This window comes from Rissa tridactyla, chromosome 9 (genome assembly GCF_028500815.1).
Source record: "Rissa tridactyla isolate bRisTri1 chromosome 9, bRisTri1.patW.cur.20221130, whole genome shotgun sequence".
Taxonomy (NCBI): domain Eukaryota; kingdom Metazoa; phylum Chordata; class Aves; order Charadriiformes; family Laridae; genus Rissa; species Rissa tridactyla.
In genome coordinates this window covers 35,825,205-35,841,677 of record NC_071474.1, presented here as the reverse complement: position 1 = coordinate 35,841,677, position 16,473 = coordinate 35,825,205, and the positions used below count along the sequence as shown (strand labels likewise).

Here is a 16,473-nt window from a genome sequence, read left to right as displayed (position 1 = left end):
ACCTGTGATAATCAGCTTCATTAAAACACTTTGTCAATATAGAATGGATCTGATTTTCTTTAAAAAAACATGTCTCTCCCAAACAAAGTTGTAGCAAGATTCTAGCTATTACAGCTCCCAGTAGCAAAGCAATAGCGCAAACACCACCCCAGTTCTGTCAGAACTCACTCGAATTTGATTCTGTGACAGTGACAGGCCAATAACAGCTGTGTATTTAGCGTAGTCAGCTCTATTCCTCCATGGCTGATGCTATGGTAACCCTATCATGTTTAAAAAAAAAAAAAAGGCAATCAATAATCTATTTTGCAGCAGCACTGAGTTAACTGGAAATGTGTTCTGTTTGTTAATCCAGGTAAATTCATGCTACTGTAGAATACCCGAGTTCTACTCTATGCATATCATTCAGAATTCCATGGAAGCAATGACAGCGAGTTTCACTGACTGTATTTTGTAAATTACCTTTGTGGCATCTTACCCAAAAGAAGCACAAGACTTGTTATTTTTAAGCTTCTAATGTTTAAATGTTAGCCTCCAAAAGGGAAATTGATTTACGTAAATAGAGCTTAGTCATTAGGCAGGCTCTGTTAAAAAACCAAACAAACAGAAAAACCGAACAACCCCACACCAAAACCCAAACACATAATGAGAATTTATTTCTTGTGTTGCATGCAGTTGTAGAACATCACTAATTTATCATTTGAATACAATGTAGTTATTTGAAACTACCATTCTGGGACGTGGTAATTTGGGTGTGGGGTTTTTGTTTTTGGTTTTTTTGACTGGAAGTTAGTGACCCAGGTTCTCCGTTGGTGTCCTGTTCCTCAGATAGCCAGGAAGTGTTTGATGGGAGCCACAGTTCAAGGTACTGGCTTCCCTGGTGGGCAGCACTCTACATCGTGTCAGGCTCAAAGTTGTGGTGTTGTAACGGGCACTACAGTTGCATTGGGTTGGTTAAACACCACCTCACCTACTCTAAAGGAAATAACTCATTACTTTCTCTGCTTATACTTTTTTCCTTGCAAGCCATTTGATGACACCTTACTGTTAGCTGCAGCGCTGGTGTTGCGTTATGTACGGGAACCAGCTCTCCTCTTCCAGCCCCCACCCAAGGTTCTGTGCCAAAGCTGCTCCTGGAAGGTGTTTGTTCAACCCCCATTGACTCCGAGGCGCTAAAGGCTTTCAGTGGCGGAGATCTCGAGCAACTAGTTCAGTAGTTAGTAAGGAATTGCTTTAAAGTTCTGTGTTTCTTTTAATATGTCTAATCATAAATGTCACCTAGTGTAAACTTGCTCTCCGTTCCTCCTCATCCACTAGTGACAGCTCTTTTGTGCCTGTTATGGTCACACTGTGTGTAACTGAAGGTTAATCATCTCTTGGCACGTGCCATTCTTTCCTCTTCCTTCCTCACAGACCAAGCCTTCTAGTCCTGCTGTCATTGTAGTCAGACTCCGGCTTTCTCTAGATATCCCAGGTGGTTTGAAGTAGAGGGCCTAAATACAGTCTTGTATCAGAAATGCCCAAACTGGATTTTGTGTCTCTCTGAACTTGTTTCTCAGACTGAGGATAACTTTAAATTCTGAACCTGCTTTCTGAAGAACTTGCAGCTACTTTGAGCTTTCTGAGACGTTCACATTTAGTAAATGAACTGCTCCCTCACACTCCAGCTCCACATTGTCTGTCCTTTCAGTCAAGCACAGGATGTCATCTGGAACTATCATGTAATAGGTTTGGAGCCGTGTACCGTCACTTCATCTGTATCCTAGCTCTTTGTTTTTAATAGTGAGAATGCCATTCTTGCTTATCCTGTTTCTTACTTCCTCACAAGCTCTGTCACAAAAGGATTTAGAGCTCATTAAAAATAGGATAAAGTTCTTACCAAACTGCAAGTACCACCTTTGCAAATAATCCCCATGTTTGAAGGCAGCCTGATGTAACCCTTCTCCAAACGCTTGAAAAGCTGACCTGCATCAAATTGTCTTTTGCAGCACATCTATGCTTAGTTTGTTTCTTAAAAGAAAAATGAGGCACCTCTAGGCTTTGATTTGAACATCTGTAGCACGTACTCGCTGCTGCTGCTTTTGAGAAGTTCTTCTAAAGTACGCTCAGTGTCGGAGAGAACACGAGGTGCTGAACAGTAACTAGAGACAACGCGTGCGATACATAAAAGTCTCTCAGGACGCAAACTTGTTGAGCCATTTAAACTGTATTCCACTTCTGAAATGTTAATGTTGTGTGTGTATACATATATATAGAAAGTAGCAATCCTCAGTCAACCAAGACACAGAAGATACCTGCAGTCTAGATAAAATGCACTTCATATAAATACATTCATGGTTTAAAAAAAAAAAAGTCATACAACCAGCTGACAGACTCAAGTGCAAGTAACTTTCTTGCATGCATTTAACTTTTGTGATGCTAAGAGGCTGACTAAAGGCTATTTAATCACGGAATCTTCAGAGTTGGAAGGGACCTCTAGAGATCATCTAGTCCAACTCCCATAATAGTGACCAAATTTTAAACACAGAAAAACTGGTAACGTGGCTCCAGGACTGAGTCGTTTAAAAAGTTGCTACTGATGTGGGAAGTATTTCCTGTTGTCATAAACCAACTGTACGTGTCTTAAAAAAATAATTTTCTTTTTTAGAAAAGCTATTTCTTTGTTCCATGCACAACTAGATACCGTCAGCTTTCTATACCACACTCTCTTTTTCCCTTTCCCCTCAGGGTTCTTGGAAGATGAGCTGGCAGAGTTCTGGCCTGGCCAGAGAAAGTTATGCATGGGGAAGTCTGAAGTTGGTCCCAAAGAGAAGGGACAGTTAATGAGTATATAGCCATGATTTATTTTTGCCAAAATCTGTTTGAACTGGAAAAAAGAGAAATACACATACATGCAATAAAGGAAAAACTTGCCCTGAAATTGCAAGCTAGTGTGTTCAAGAGAAGCATCATACAAAATCTTTTACTTTCTGTACAGTGACAATACCAAATAGTTTTTCTTTTTAACCGTCATATACACAACACAAATATTATGAATAGAAATCTATAAATACTTTAAAATGAATTTGTAATACATAGCAGTTGAGGGCCACAGCTGTACAAAATGTAAGCAACATATATAAAACGATTAAGAAAGTGCAAAGTAGAACAGTATCAAGAGCCTCCACTTTTACAGCATTTATGGTTCAAGTGTCAAGAGCTAGCAGGGATGCAGGAGCTCAGTTACAAGTCAAAAGAAGACACAATACAGGATTCTGCGCACAAAATGATGAACTATTATTAAATTGTATCTTCCCACTTCTTCACATCTATGACTTCCAGTTAATAAGAGAACATTTTTATAATGAATTTCTGTAAAGAGTGATTTGTCCCTTTTTACAAGTTCCATAAAACAAAGATTCCCTGGCCACAGCCTGCTTTTCCGTAAGTAAACCAAGACTCCACGGGGAAAACTACTGCTTCTGGTTGCCTTGTTATGCTTACCATATTTAAAAGGTCAAAGGAAATACCTTTCCATAAAGTGAATACAGACATTTAGACCCTGATCCTCTAAATTACAGGCAGGTAACTTGTACCATCACTCACATGTATGTGAAGGTCTAGAGGATTAGCACCTAAAAACAAAACTGCCAACCACCCCTCAAAGAAACCAACAAAACCCAAAACTCCTTTGAGTTTCAAATCCGCTTAGAGACAACTGCCCATCAATTTTGCTGCTGTTTGCCAGTCAAGATGCAAGTTTTGCATTCTGCGTTCAGATGCTGATTTCTCATCAGTACCTCCTGAAGCAGTGCAAGTCTTTGTTTTCTTTATCCTGTGTGTCCTAGTGGAACGCCCTGCTTGAATTAAAATACAGTGGCAAGTAAAAACGTATTTGGTGAACTGGAAGTTGAAAGTTAATTCAACGCTTTTGAATGAAATGTCGAATGACTTGTTTATAGAAGGCTTTTCAGTTCACCTTTATTTCAGTAAGTGGACTTTATATTCTTTTTTAGGCACTGTAAATATTCAAGACACTAACTGATGTGCAGAAGAATCCATCCACGCTCAAGCAGTGCATTATTAGTGATCTCTAGCAAGTTCTTGACTAATGTTGTCATCTTGTTTTACTTTTTAGATGGAGAAGGGTAGACTTTAAATACTCTTTTTTTTTCCTCTCTCACTAAGTATCTTACTATGACAGAAGAATAATCACAATCACATTAATTTTTCTCTTTGAAATATAGGCCAGACTTCAGAATGAATTAAAGAGAAGCTGCACGAGTCTGAACATGCTAGAGACATGATGATAATAATAAAGTTACCTGGTCATACTGCTTCACATAATGATGTCTGTCTCAAAACTGGAGATGATCACATGAAACTCTATGAAGACCATCAGTGTCTAATCTGCTAATAATTAAGAGTTTGGAGTCTAATATATTCTCTGTTGTACTCGATAGAGATTATGGAAACACTCGTCCATTGGGTATATTTTCTGAATGTGCGATATCTACAGTATACACAGACATCCAAAACTGAGGCATGAGAAGGAGCCATCTGCACAACCGTCTGGTCAACGTAACTTGTTTATTTGCCTCCATACATTCTTTCGATGTCGTTGAGGTAATGGTTTTTCAGTTCTTTCCTTTTCAGTTTGAAAGCATCTGTTACTAACCCAGTCTCCGGGGTCCATGGTTCGGGGCTTAACCGTACTTTGATGGGTATTTCAAACCTTTCCAATTTCACTGCAGGGACAAGAAGAAACAAAAGCATGACTATGATTATGTAGCCAAATGAAATACTAGTTCATGATACCTAAAAAAAAAAAAAAAAAAAAAAAAATCTAAGGTGAGCACCCTGTAGCTTGCATAATATGGTGTCCTACTTAATGACCTCACCTTACAGAAGGGCCACAAGCAAATTTAATCTTGTACCAATGCTGAATTGCTGGTTAGTGTGCAAATATTCTAATAACACACTGCACTTACAGCTTGTACGGGATGTGACAGTGTAAAGTCTCTACAGCTTGTAACAAATGAGTGTGTAGCCTGAAGATCTGAGACCACTGTCACAAGAGGATACACTGAAATCTAGAGTTGCATCTGTGTTACAGGAATGTAGTGACTGACTCAGACTAGTTGGATGTGCTTCGTATTTAAATTATAATGAATTACTTCTATACTTTCCACAGTTGAATGAGTCTTTCCTAAGTTTTTCCTTCCTAAGAGTTTGTTTACAGTTCAAAATAAAGGGACCTCTCTGTATTTTTGTTACATTTGTCACTTATTTTCCCTTCAGCTGGAAGCAGTGGCTTGGCACGCACGCAGCCGCTGCAACCAAAGCGGCCTCTCTCTCTTGCCCGGGCAGTAGGCCAAAGAGGGGTAAGCAAGGGAGGAGGCAGGTAAACGCTTCGGGGAGCCGCTGCATGTGCGCAATACTTGATGGCCTCTGCTGTCAGGTCCTGCACATAGCCCTGTAACAGGATCCCACGTACACAGCTGAATTTCTGGGACGACTGGTGGCAGCACAGCCTCTGGGCGGCAGCAGAGGTAGGACAGTTGGGATCTCTGGCTGAGGCTGTCCCCAGGAGCTCTTCTGTCTCTCGAACTTCGAACTCCTATTGTGATATTCTGTTTCATCTTATTTAGATATATGCCTGCTCATGATGAAGGTACATTACGTTCCGCTAAAAACGTGAATCATCTCTTTTAAAATAGTCTTTGAAAAAAGTTTCAAATAAATTAGTTGTATCTCAACGGTAGATTACTATCTAGAAGGTAGAGAGAATGTGTAAGCAAATATTTTGAATAAACAAAGCTATATGGATAGTAGTTTCCCTAGTTTGTGATACAAAAACACGGATTAAAGTGTTTAAACCCAAGTCTGAGACCTACAAATTCATTATTTTTTTTTTTAAAAGGCAAGATTTAGTCGTGCCTTTCATTCTTGTTTTCTCAGTTTCAGAAGGGAGATTCTCCTCTCTAAGGCAGTGCTTAGCGTGTGCGTAAGTCCGGTTTTACTGCTTCCTTGTATGAGACGCCAAGTGCTTTAGAGACTTTTTTCCCCAGTTAAGTTTTTTTTGGCCCCGTAAAGGATTGATGAGGCTTTTGATCATTCAGTACCACAGCAAATAGCAGGCTTTTAAGCCATTACAACCGCAAGGATTGTGGTTATTCAAAGCTTTAGGGGACAAAGTTGCACGGGGGGAAAAAAGCTTTGAAATCTCTTGCTTAACTAGTTTTCTTACCAGCAAATGTCTTGTAACTTTCCTTAAAAATTGACAGCCCTCTTGGACTTTATTTTATCAGTATTAGACAAGCAACCTGTCTTTAGAATTTAGCTGAAAACAATCTCAGATTTTTTAGAAAATGAAAGAAGATGAAGTAGTTAACGCTACCAAAAAGTATGTCATTTCTAGGGATAATAGGCAAAAATTTGGTATGTTTTTTGCCCCTGATTAAAATATTAAGTTTTGGCAGATACAGAGGCAACAGGAAGAAGGAAGAGCAGTTAATAACAGATAAGCACCATGGGATTGGCTAACAAAACATGCCGCTTTACTTACTCTTGTTGGCCACTTCTTTAATCTCTCGCAGTATTTCAGCTTCGATTGTAGGGTTGTTACAAATATCTACCCAGGTTCCACTGATGCCCTTCTGCTCAGCTAATGCTGTCAGCTTCTTCTGATTAGGAACCACGAAACTGATCACGTAAGACTGGTCACTACCACAGGATGGCAAGAGAAGGAAGGAAAAAAAAGATCCAAACAATTGAGACTTCTCTTTCAGGGTGTAAAATGCTTACTTGATCCACAGTGCTTTTTTGAATTGTAGTTATTCCCCCATACAAAATCCTTGTACATTAAGTCTTCGCAACTGATGACTTATCAAATGTATTTAAGTTGTTTTACAGTGTTAGGTTTGATCGGTATCATGCTTTGCTGTAATTTCACGAGTGCACATCTCAGTTTAGCTTCCCAGCTACGTCCACTGTTTATCTAGTTCTCTTCAGTTTCCCTTAATGTAGTGTGTTTAATTGAGGGGAGAGAGGGGAGAGACAGGGACTATTTCTAAAATCCAGTGGAGAGCTTTGGATCAGGTGCAAAGCATCCAGATTAACTTTTCCCTGGTATTCTGACAGAAAGCCCAAACACATGTTAAATATAATGGTATCTGTTTGGGGAAGGGATGGGATGGAACTGGAGTACATTACAACAGGAGAAACGCCAACAGAAGAAACGCCAACAGAAAAGCATAGGTAATTTCTTCAGGTTTTAGGGAATCTGGGCACCTGTGCTACTTCAGAGATGCCATTTGTAACTTGCCCTCTGGTAGCAGGGTTTGTTCAATGGAAACCATGGAAAACTATAGCGTATCATCAGAGAAGGGGGTGAGAGCCTATATTTCATGTTTACCCTAAATGGAGTTTCTTACCTTTTGGCGTAAGCACAGATATTGTCAATCAATGGACAGTTCTTCAGTGCTGCCTCTACTTTGCCCAGAGATACGTATTCTCCTGCTTGGAGCTTTACCAAGTCTTTCTTGCGATCTAGGAGTTGAGGGGGAAGGAAAAAAAAGCTTATTCCATTTAAGCTATTGCATTTCCACAGACTCATTTGCAAGGCCATTATTTATGTATTTTGTGCAATGCTATGCAAGATTCTTAAAAAACATGAATTAAAGCATCTTGTTAAAATGTTAATGCAGCTAATAGCATGTACATATTCTGCCAACTTTATAAAGGCTTCTGTAAAAAAGTTTATATAGCACTATATCTCATCACACAACTTGTAAGAAAGTGATGGGGACTCCGATTTTAAAGCTTTGTAATTAATACCAAAAATTAATCTTACATTTATTCTTTAAAGTCCTTGTGCTAAATTTAAATAGTGATAACGTCACAGGAAACGGCATCACTTCCAAAATTTTCCTACAGTTGTGAGGACTCTTGGGAATGTGTTCTACACTGTGATTCTGCAAGCAGGTAACCTTAAGTAGATTAGCCCTGGCAAAGCCAACAGGATTAATAGCATGCTTATAATTACATTTAGTCAAGATCTTGTAATAGATGAAGAAATCAAAACCTGAGGCCAACCTATGATCTGCAGGCACCCATCCGGATGAAATTCCCCTATATCTCCTGTACAGAACCATTTCTGACCATTCTCATCAACGTAGAACTCTTCCGTTGTCTTCTCTTCGTTTTTAAAATATCCCATTGAGACATTAGGTCCACCAATTATAATTTCTCCTCTAGGATTAGGCTTGTCTTTATTAGTATAGCCCCCTGAAAACAAGAAAATCCCCACACAATTATCTTTAACGTATATTCTGCTGCTAAGAAAATACTTTGAAACTTTGAAGTTAATGCAGACAAATTGATGATTATTATAAATATAGTGCTACACCCCACTAAGCAGATAGGCAAAGAAACCAGCTAAGCAGTGCTTAAATAAGTTACTCTGAAATCAAAACATCTAATGCTCTCACCTTCTTGCCAGTCTCTCAGTTTTATTTCACAACAAATAAGAGGAGCTCCAACTCTGCCAGTGCTGTAATCGGACGCTTAGGGAGAAAACAAGGAAGAATACAGAGATTTTTGTCATTTGAAGTATAAACTCAAACCATAAATAAAGTGGTAGCTTATCTCAAGTTACTTTATTGCAGTTAAGAACTACAGCTATTTTGACTTTCCAAAAATCCCACCAAACCCTCATGTATATATAACTGTGCCTTAAATTATGTATTTTCAGAAGCATTTTAACTACCTTCTGTAATTGTTCCAGCTCCACATGTTTCTGTTAGTCCATAGCCTTGACCAACAGGACAGCAGAAACAGATGTTCATGAATCTTTGTGTTTGAGGCGAGAGTGGTGCCCCTCCAGAAAGCATCATACGGACATTCCCTCCCAGTAGTGCCTTTACTTTTTTAAACAATAGTCTTGAAAGAAGGGAAAACAGCATTAACAATCATCCACTCAGCTCACTTTTGTAAAAATAAGAAGACACAAAAATTCTTCTTCCTTCCTATCTGGAACACCTTAAAAATCAACGTCATCATTCACAGATTTTAGTGGAGAGCAGGGATAATCAAAAACATTCCCTCTTGTGTAACACTTGAAGATGACAGAATTCCTGGAACTTAACTAAACAAACATTCCAATTTCATTACTAAAAAAAAAGGCAATCCAATGAAAACTAACTAGTCATCTGTTCTGAAGATTAGTCATTCCGACCATTAAGTATCTTATCTGTTTGCAGTAAGAACTTGGATTACTTCAGTTAGTCATTCGATGATATTTGTGTGTTGGATGAGGCTTGTCTGATAGCTTAGATGATTACTGGTTTAGGCTGTCTTAACAAACCAGAAGGAAAAAGGTACACTTGGACCGTGAATTATACTTACACGTTACACAGAGGTGCATCGTATCCCCTCTTGATTTGTTCCAATTTGTAGTCATAGCCTATCTTGAACAGAGTTCTCTGAACATAGTTCATCTCTTGAACTTTACTCATGACATTTTTGTAAATTCTGTCCATTATTTCCTACAAATTGTTAAAAAAAGCAAGGAAAGTTACCACATAGAATAGACTAGCATGTGTAAATAAAATTCCATGTTAAACATAAAATAAAACCCTATTCTTTCTTTAAAACGGATAATACAGTAAGAGTGAAAATGTCTGCATCGTTGGTTAGGCAGTGCTTAACTGTAATGCTTTTACTATGTGATCAATTAGTCAATTTATAGACCATCGCAGCTCGGAGATATTTGAAATGGGTGGAATCAAGTATCAAAAATACAGTAGAAAATTAGTGACTTAGCTGAATTTTTCTCCATTTGCTTTTTTTCTCCTCAGACCAGTACCACTAGAGTGGAGGAACCCTCATGCTGTAGTACGTACCTTCTATTAGAAAACTTGCCCTGAATTAGGCAGACGGGTAAGTCAAGGGCAAGTAACAAGAGTAACCACCCCTCACATTTCTACAGACAGCTTTCCAAACCTCGGATTTGGTTTTAAAGTACTTTCCGCCCTTCATTCTGAAGATGTCTTCTCTATCAGCCACAGCTGCAAGTCGTGGGTAACACATGTAATAGCACACGTAACGTTACATTGCTTACGTTATCGGTAACACCTTAACCTGTACTTAAAGTGCGACAAACTGATTTAGAAAATTCTGAATTCAAGTCCAGCTAAATCTTGTTGCTAAAGGCTGGTATAGGCCATGCAACATTTATCGTGCTTAGGAGTCCTGATGCTGTACTTTACCCATGGCAATTGGGAAGCACAAAGGAATGAACTAAGAGATTGCATTTCACCACTTCCTTTTCCAAGAGAAGTTTTTCAACTTCCAAAGCAACGTGGCTGCAGTAATTCTAGTTACCTGACAAACAAACCACAATTCTGTCACAGACGAGAAATTAATTTCCATTAAAAGAATAAGCTTATGTTCACTAAAATACACAGTACTTAAAATAAATTGTGTTCAGACTGGTGAAGTATTTAACAGAAGTTTAAGGATTGGCTCCATCAAGTTTGCTACAGAGCACAAGACTTTGAAGTATTTGTGTGCTTTTTAACAAAAGTCAAATTTAAAATTGAAAAGAAAGCTATGAAAATGATGTACTTTAATATTTTGATCTCTAATATTTTGAAGTCTTACCAGAGACCACTCTCATTGTGCTTTTGATTAGTTCATTTAAATCTTCATGATTTAGACAAACTAGAATTTCAGAAAAACTGTACACTTTTTTCAGCCTAGCTTACCTGCAGAATATCGTTTAATATTTCCAAAAGCCGGACAAATATCTTAAAGCCAAATTAACTGTAGCTTTTTGGAAAGACTAGAGAGTCATGATGAGTTACTCAGAATTACAAAGCCTGGAAGGAACTATTAACCCTTATTACAGTGTTCTGATTGAATCAAATATTTAGAAATACTTGTGTCTCTGAATTCTGTTAGAATTATTTTCTATTTCATTCCTTATACGTTCTAATCACTGGTGAAGTTATGATGTTTTGACAATAAAAAAAGACACTAGTTCTAGGGAGAGAAATATTTACTAGATGATGTTAGGTAAGTGGTGTTCCTCCTAGGGCTTTCTGAAAGTTTTTCCTCCTTGCTGTAGATTGTTGAACTCTAGATCCTGTCTGCTAGCAACTGAAAATACATCAGCAGTTGCAATTTTATTTTTTCTCTGCTAACTTCTTTGTGATAGTGTGTAGAATCAAGACATTTAGGTGGGGTTCAGCGTTGTCTCTGTTCTGCAGTTAATTCGCATGAATCTGTCTGCATGGAGGCTTGTTTTTTTCTGGACATGCATAAAATATAGTCCTTTCAAGAGGGATTATGACCGTATTTCAAATTTACACTGTTTTTGCCAGTAGTCTAGCACTTGTATTTTCCCCAGGAAATAAATTCAAATGGATATTTTCCAAAAAGCCGGGGTTCTCAGACATATTAATTTTTCACTCAGTTAATTATTAAGAAAAAGACCAAGACTATATATATGATTATTATTTTATAGAACAAAAAGTACAAGTGAGTAATTGATTGTAAAACTCTTGGCTATTCCCCAAAGATGCTGCAGAACAACCAAATCCAACCAAAACCCACTATTCTTAAGTGAGATTAAATCCTCCTACTCACCCACCACCACCATGTGGTGAAAGCTGGTGCGACCGGTCTTACGAGCCACAGATGTGACATGATCATAAGAGGCATGTGTGATTCCAGGACATACGAGGAAGGCTTTTTGCATTAGACGGACAGAAGCATTTGTGTATTTTTCGGATAGCACTAAGAACTTGGGGAATGCAGAAGCCTGGTCACCCAAAGACCAACGTAAGCTACAAAAGCAATAATAGTTATAGTCTCCTGATTATTTTTTCTTATGAGAGGAGACTAAGAGAGACTTAGCCTAAGTGTTACCTTGGAGGCAAGATGCTCAGGTGAGCTTGAGCACCCCAACAACCCTGGCAGCCCAGCTTAACTTGCTGAGTTCTGTAACAGCCAAACGCCCGTATCTTGAAGTGTCCATCTTGGCCAAAGCCACCCTGCATTCTCCCTGTGCAAAAAGGAGTTTCAGACTCTGAAAGTCAAAGACTTTATGTATCCTATTGTTGTATCAATAGCCCAGTAAAACACCACTTGTAACTATTACAACGCACTTGTAGTTTTGGATCAAAAATCGTCTTGGCTTTAGTGTACGTATATTCTTGTGCTCATCTGCAGCATCAGCACTCAGTTCAAGCAATGACAACTGGAATTTCTATATTCTGCTTTTTTCCTATTAGTGACAGTTACTTACACATGAAGAGAAAAAATGTTAGTAAATAGATTTTTCTAGCATAAATAGGATAGAAAGCGTCATCATTTTGCTAAACATATCTGCTTCTGCATACTTACAGGCACAGCTGCCACCAGTGTAGGCTTAAGTACAGTACAGTCTCCTTTGCTTCCCTTCTTAATTTTACTTGACTGTAATAAGGAAAAAATGTCAATTTATGAAGCTGAAAATTAAGCAGCTCTTTAGAAAAGGGCAAAAAAGAAAAAAAAGGGGAGATATATCAGCATGTAACTTATTTAAATCTCTTCCCCTATCCCTGCAAAAAACATTTCCTGCATTAATTTTTTTTTTTTGCCATTGTAATGGAAAAAGTAACGATTAACAGCAATTCCAACGAAAACACTATGTTCTACAAGCCCAACCTGGTTAAGTCCACTCTATATATTTCTCTTACTTCCTCCCTCTAGCGCTTGCTTTCTCCTCCACCTTCCTCCAGGAGTTTCTTTTGCCTGATGCAATCTCTATACCAGCAAAACAGACAGAAGCATTCTTCTCCAGCTTAATTTGCTCTTATTTACCTTAATTCTTAAATGGAAGAAGGCAAAGGGCTAAATAGAAGATCTACAATAACTGGATAAAGAGCTGATAAAGTGAGACCAAAAAACTTAAAATCACTTTAAACAGTCTTACATTCAGCTGATCTATCAGTAGCTGTTCTTATCCTGATATCCAGAGGATAATGCTATATGCATTTATTAGGTTTTCTTTTAGATTTCATAAGTATCATAAAAGGAAAGGTTTTTATAAAAATTTATATGGTATGACCTGCTGCTATAGTTCACCAGAAATGTTAATTTACATAATTTTATGAAAAAATTACATTTCTGAAGTGTGCCATATACATTGGCATTTCTTTAATGAAGAGGATAGGTAAGGCGGGAGAATGCAGACTGCAAAAGCTAAAGTCTGCTTTTGTCCCCCCCGGCCCCTCACCTGGTCGGACAGTGTGAGTGGAGAGGAGTAGCCAATCCTGCAGCCGTACGTGATGCAAGAGATTTCTGCTGTCAATTCCAGTACATGGGCCAGAGGCAAATAACCAATGTAAGTATCCTTGGGTCTGGGAAAGGAAAGGATTATCTAATTAACAATGATACACAAGCAGCCTGAAAATACTGTTTAAGTTTCATTGCGTGCTTAGTTATTACTTCTTGAAAGACCTGGATCACACGTGAGGCTTATTCTTCTGCATGCAAGAAGGGTGTGACTTCAAAGCACAGTTTATAAACAAAATGGGAAAAATCCTACTTTAATGAAATCAGTATGAATTACAGGATTTGCTTTGCTTTCAAGGGAACGCAAAGATTCCTCAATACTCCGCTGCTGTTTCCTCTCCTTGTGGCAATTTTCATCCCAGGATGAAAATCACTACATCTTTAATATAATCACCAATGATTTACAAATCCTTGACAATCATCGTAATATCTCCTTCTAAAACAGTTTAGTAGAAAGAGAGCTGATCACTGAAGTACTGAGTCTTCTTTTGGGAAATAATTTTTCAGAGATTTCTCAACAAGAAACTCAGAGCTGTCACTTACCAGAACCTTTCAGCATTGAGTCAGAACTGCTTTTATGGCCTATCACAAAAGGAGTTTAGCAATGTAGCTTACTTCAGCTATTAAACCCTTTGTGAATGCAGTGACAAACACCCACATTCATGAAAAACTTCCTCAAAATATTAATATGCGGGTATTTGCAGTTGGTTTTACTATTGTCAATGCACAATTTATTACTTTTCTGCTCATTTAGTGAGGCATACTGGAGCAGGTTCTGCAGCACATGCATTATCCATCCAACAGCGGTATCTCTAGACCAATGGAAACTGTAGGCTCTGACAGACTCCTAAAGTCATTCTAACTGCTTGAAAACAGCTAAAAAAAAAAATTTCCCAAGTTTGACTAGATGAGGGATCTCCTTATCTGGTAGCATCTTCTGATGCCCAAGAGAGTGCAAAACTCCATCACAGACCTAAAGGTAAGGGTAATAATAAAAAAAAGTAAAAACAGCATGTGGGACGAGAGCTGTAAGGGCGTCCTTTTCAAACAACAGGGTAAGTTCACAAACACGAGATATATTATTTCTTTTAAATGAAAGATTATTGGCCTCACAATAAAATGAAGAAATTTGGTAACACCTGATGCCAGCAACAAACTTTCTATGAAACTTATGTACTTTTGGAGGTTCTTCTGTATCTCTCTATACACACGACAAGTAAGTGTTTCTTACCCCAGTCCAGGTATTCTCTCACACTGTCCCGTCATTCCAGCTATTAAGTTTTTATGCATCATCATCACTCCTTTAGGTCTCCCAGTAGAGCCACTGGTGTACATCACTAAAGCCAAGTCTGTAGGAACAGGTCGGCTTGGCAGAATGCTTGCTACAAAATGCAGGAGAAAAATTGTTATCGATTCTTATCTACTTTCTAACCGGTTATTTCTGTAATCAATGTGAAAATGTCTGTAATCAACAGGTGTGAAACAGGAGCTTCAACAAAGTTAAGCACGATGTGCTGTGAAGTGGTCAGTGGTGGATACAGAAGTCAGTGATGAAGAGAGCAGTGGTCTGTTTTCAAGAGGAAGTGAGGGAAGGCAGATTTTGAAAGGAATGACAAGTATTTGGGCGATACTTTTGCCACTATGTCTTAGAGGTGACTGAAAGCTTCATAGAAAAAGCCTTCTGAAGAGCAAGTAAACCTGTCAGGGGCAGTGAAGGGCAGAAATACAGGACTGGAAAGAAAAAACAGGTTGAGAAAAAAAAAAAACCAAAAACCAATCAAACAAAAAAACCCAAATCAAACCAACACCCCTAAAAGGTGAAAGTCAGCTTTTCTGTCAGTCGCTCTTATAAAGCCAAGCCAAGGTTACACAGCTAAGACTACTTTTTTTTTTTTCTTTTTAACGAACCTTCCTCAGGTAAGCTGCTAGTTAGTGGAAGAGCAGTAAGCTTACAACACTTGACTTTTGATTTTTTGCTGTAATCCCTTGGCATTTATTCTTAGGATGAAAATTATTAGCTTTGGTATCAGCGGAAGTGTTGTAAGGCAAACAGGGTTTTTATGGGAAAAGCAGCCACAAAACACCACCCCTCAAGGTAACTGCTGGTTTGAATCTGTACCTTAAGCTGATCAAAGATAAGCAGTTGTAACGAACATGAGCTTCCCTGCAAAAAGCTCCTTTGCCAGTTTATCCCCTCTTTTATCCAAGAGGGAGATCTGGCTAAGCACAAACTGCTGAGTTAAGGGAAAGACACGATCGAGGGGTTTTTTTTTCCCTTTCCTTAAAGCAGATGTTTACAGTCGCTCCTGGCTGCCCAATGTAGCAAAGGATGTCATGGTTTTCAGCTACAGATCGGTTAAACAGACATTTCCAAGCCAACAAGCAAATAAAAAGAAAAAAAAAGCCTCAAGTGCTTTCTGCTCTTTTCTTAGGAAAAATAGTGAAAATAAGATGAATAAAAAGTAAAAGTAGCAGAAAATGGAACACTGCACCGGATGCTATTTCACTTCTTAAAACAAAGGTGGAGTCTTAAAATTAAATTATTCTGGTTATGGTTTAGAAGTTAAAAATAAAGTTTTGTCCTGAAATACCTGACACTTGAATAAAGGTGTAGGACAGTAAATAGAGATCAAACAAATTTTCTGTTTATTTAAAGGAAGCCAGAGGATGAACTGGCAATCTGCCACTGCCTCGGCGGTAGAGACCTGCATGGGTGTTTTTTTTTTCTGCTACACATCCCTCTTCACCTAGGTCTGATTTCACTGTTAACATTGCTTGATTAGCCCTCTGCGTAGTGAGTCACTTACAGTTTTCTGGTTTGGCTCCCAGCTCTTCTACTGTCTGCATGCTGTGAATCTCCACATTTTCAGGGTATTCTGATTTATTGATAGTCTTCTTGTCCACATAAATGATGTGTTTAAGACAGGAAACTTGTGGCAATGCAGCCTGTAAGAGAGAAGTGAAATTTTTAGCCCTGACTGCACTGTAAAATTATTACAGGGCAAAGCTGGTACCAACTTACCTTAAGTTTGCTCTCGAGAAGTTCTACACTAGTGACCAGATACGATGCTCCACACTCATTGAGACCATAGGTTACTGCCTCTTCACCCAGGGTGGCGTACAACGTAACAACTGTTACAGCGAGGAGAGGGA

General features: G+C 38.5%; 1 protein-coding gene across 4 annotated transcripts in view; it reads right to left on the bottom strand.

The window, feature by feature from the left end:
• Nucleotides 1-407: 407 nt before the first annotated feature.
• The window catches only part of ACSL4 (acyl-CoA synthetase long chain family member 4), a 49,472-nt gene continuing 33,406 nt past the window's right edge, over nucleotides 408-16,473 (bottom strand). For 2 of the 4 annotated variants that reach the window (XM_054214653.1, XM_054214654.1), the window contains exons 5-16: nucleotides 16,343-16,452; nucleotides 16,128-16,266; nucleotides 14,552-14,702; nucleotides 13,262-13,385; nucleotides 12,388-12,459; nucleotides 9,385-9,524; nucleotides 8,747-8,919; nucleotides 8,469-8,543; nucleotides 8,074-8,265; nucleotides 7,413-7,527; nucleotides 6,545-6,702; nucleotides 410-4,724 (exon numbers count right to left, since the gene is read on the bottom strand). In XM_054214653.1, coding sequence (XP_054070628.1) covers nucleotides 4,567-4,724; nucleotides 6,545-6,702; nucleotides 7,413-7,527; nucleotides 8,074-8,265; nucleotides 8,469-8,543; nucleotides 8,747-8,919; nucleotides 9,385-9,524; nucleotides 12,388-12,459; nucleotides 13,262-13,385; nucleotides 14,552-14,702; nucleotides 16,128-16,266; nucleotides 16,343-16,452 — 1,607 coding nt within the window. In that variant the 3' untranslated portion in view covers nucleotides 410-4,566. Of the gene's footprint in view, nucleotides 4,725-6,544; nucleotides 6,703-7,412; nucleotides 7,528-8,073; nucleotides 8,266-8,468; nucleotides 8,544-8,746; nucleotides 8,920-9,384; nucleotides 9,525-12,387; nucleotides 12,460-13,261; nucleotides 13,386-14,551; nucleotides 14,703-16,127; nucleotides 16,267-16,342; nucleotides 16,453-16,473 lie in introns of all 4 variants that reach the window. The other 2 variants (XM_054214652.1, XM_054214655.1) reach the window with 2 other exon arrangements.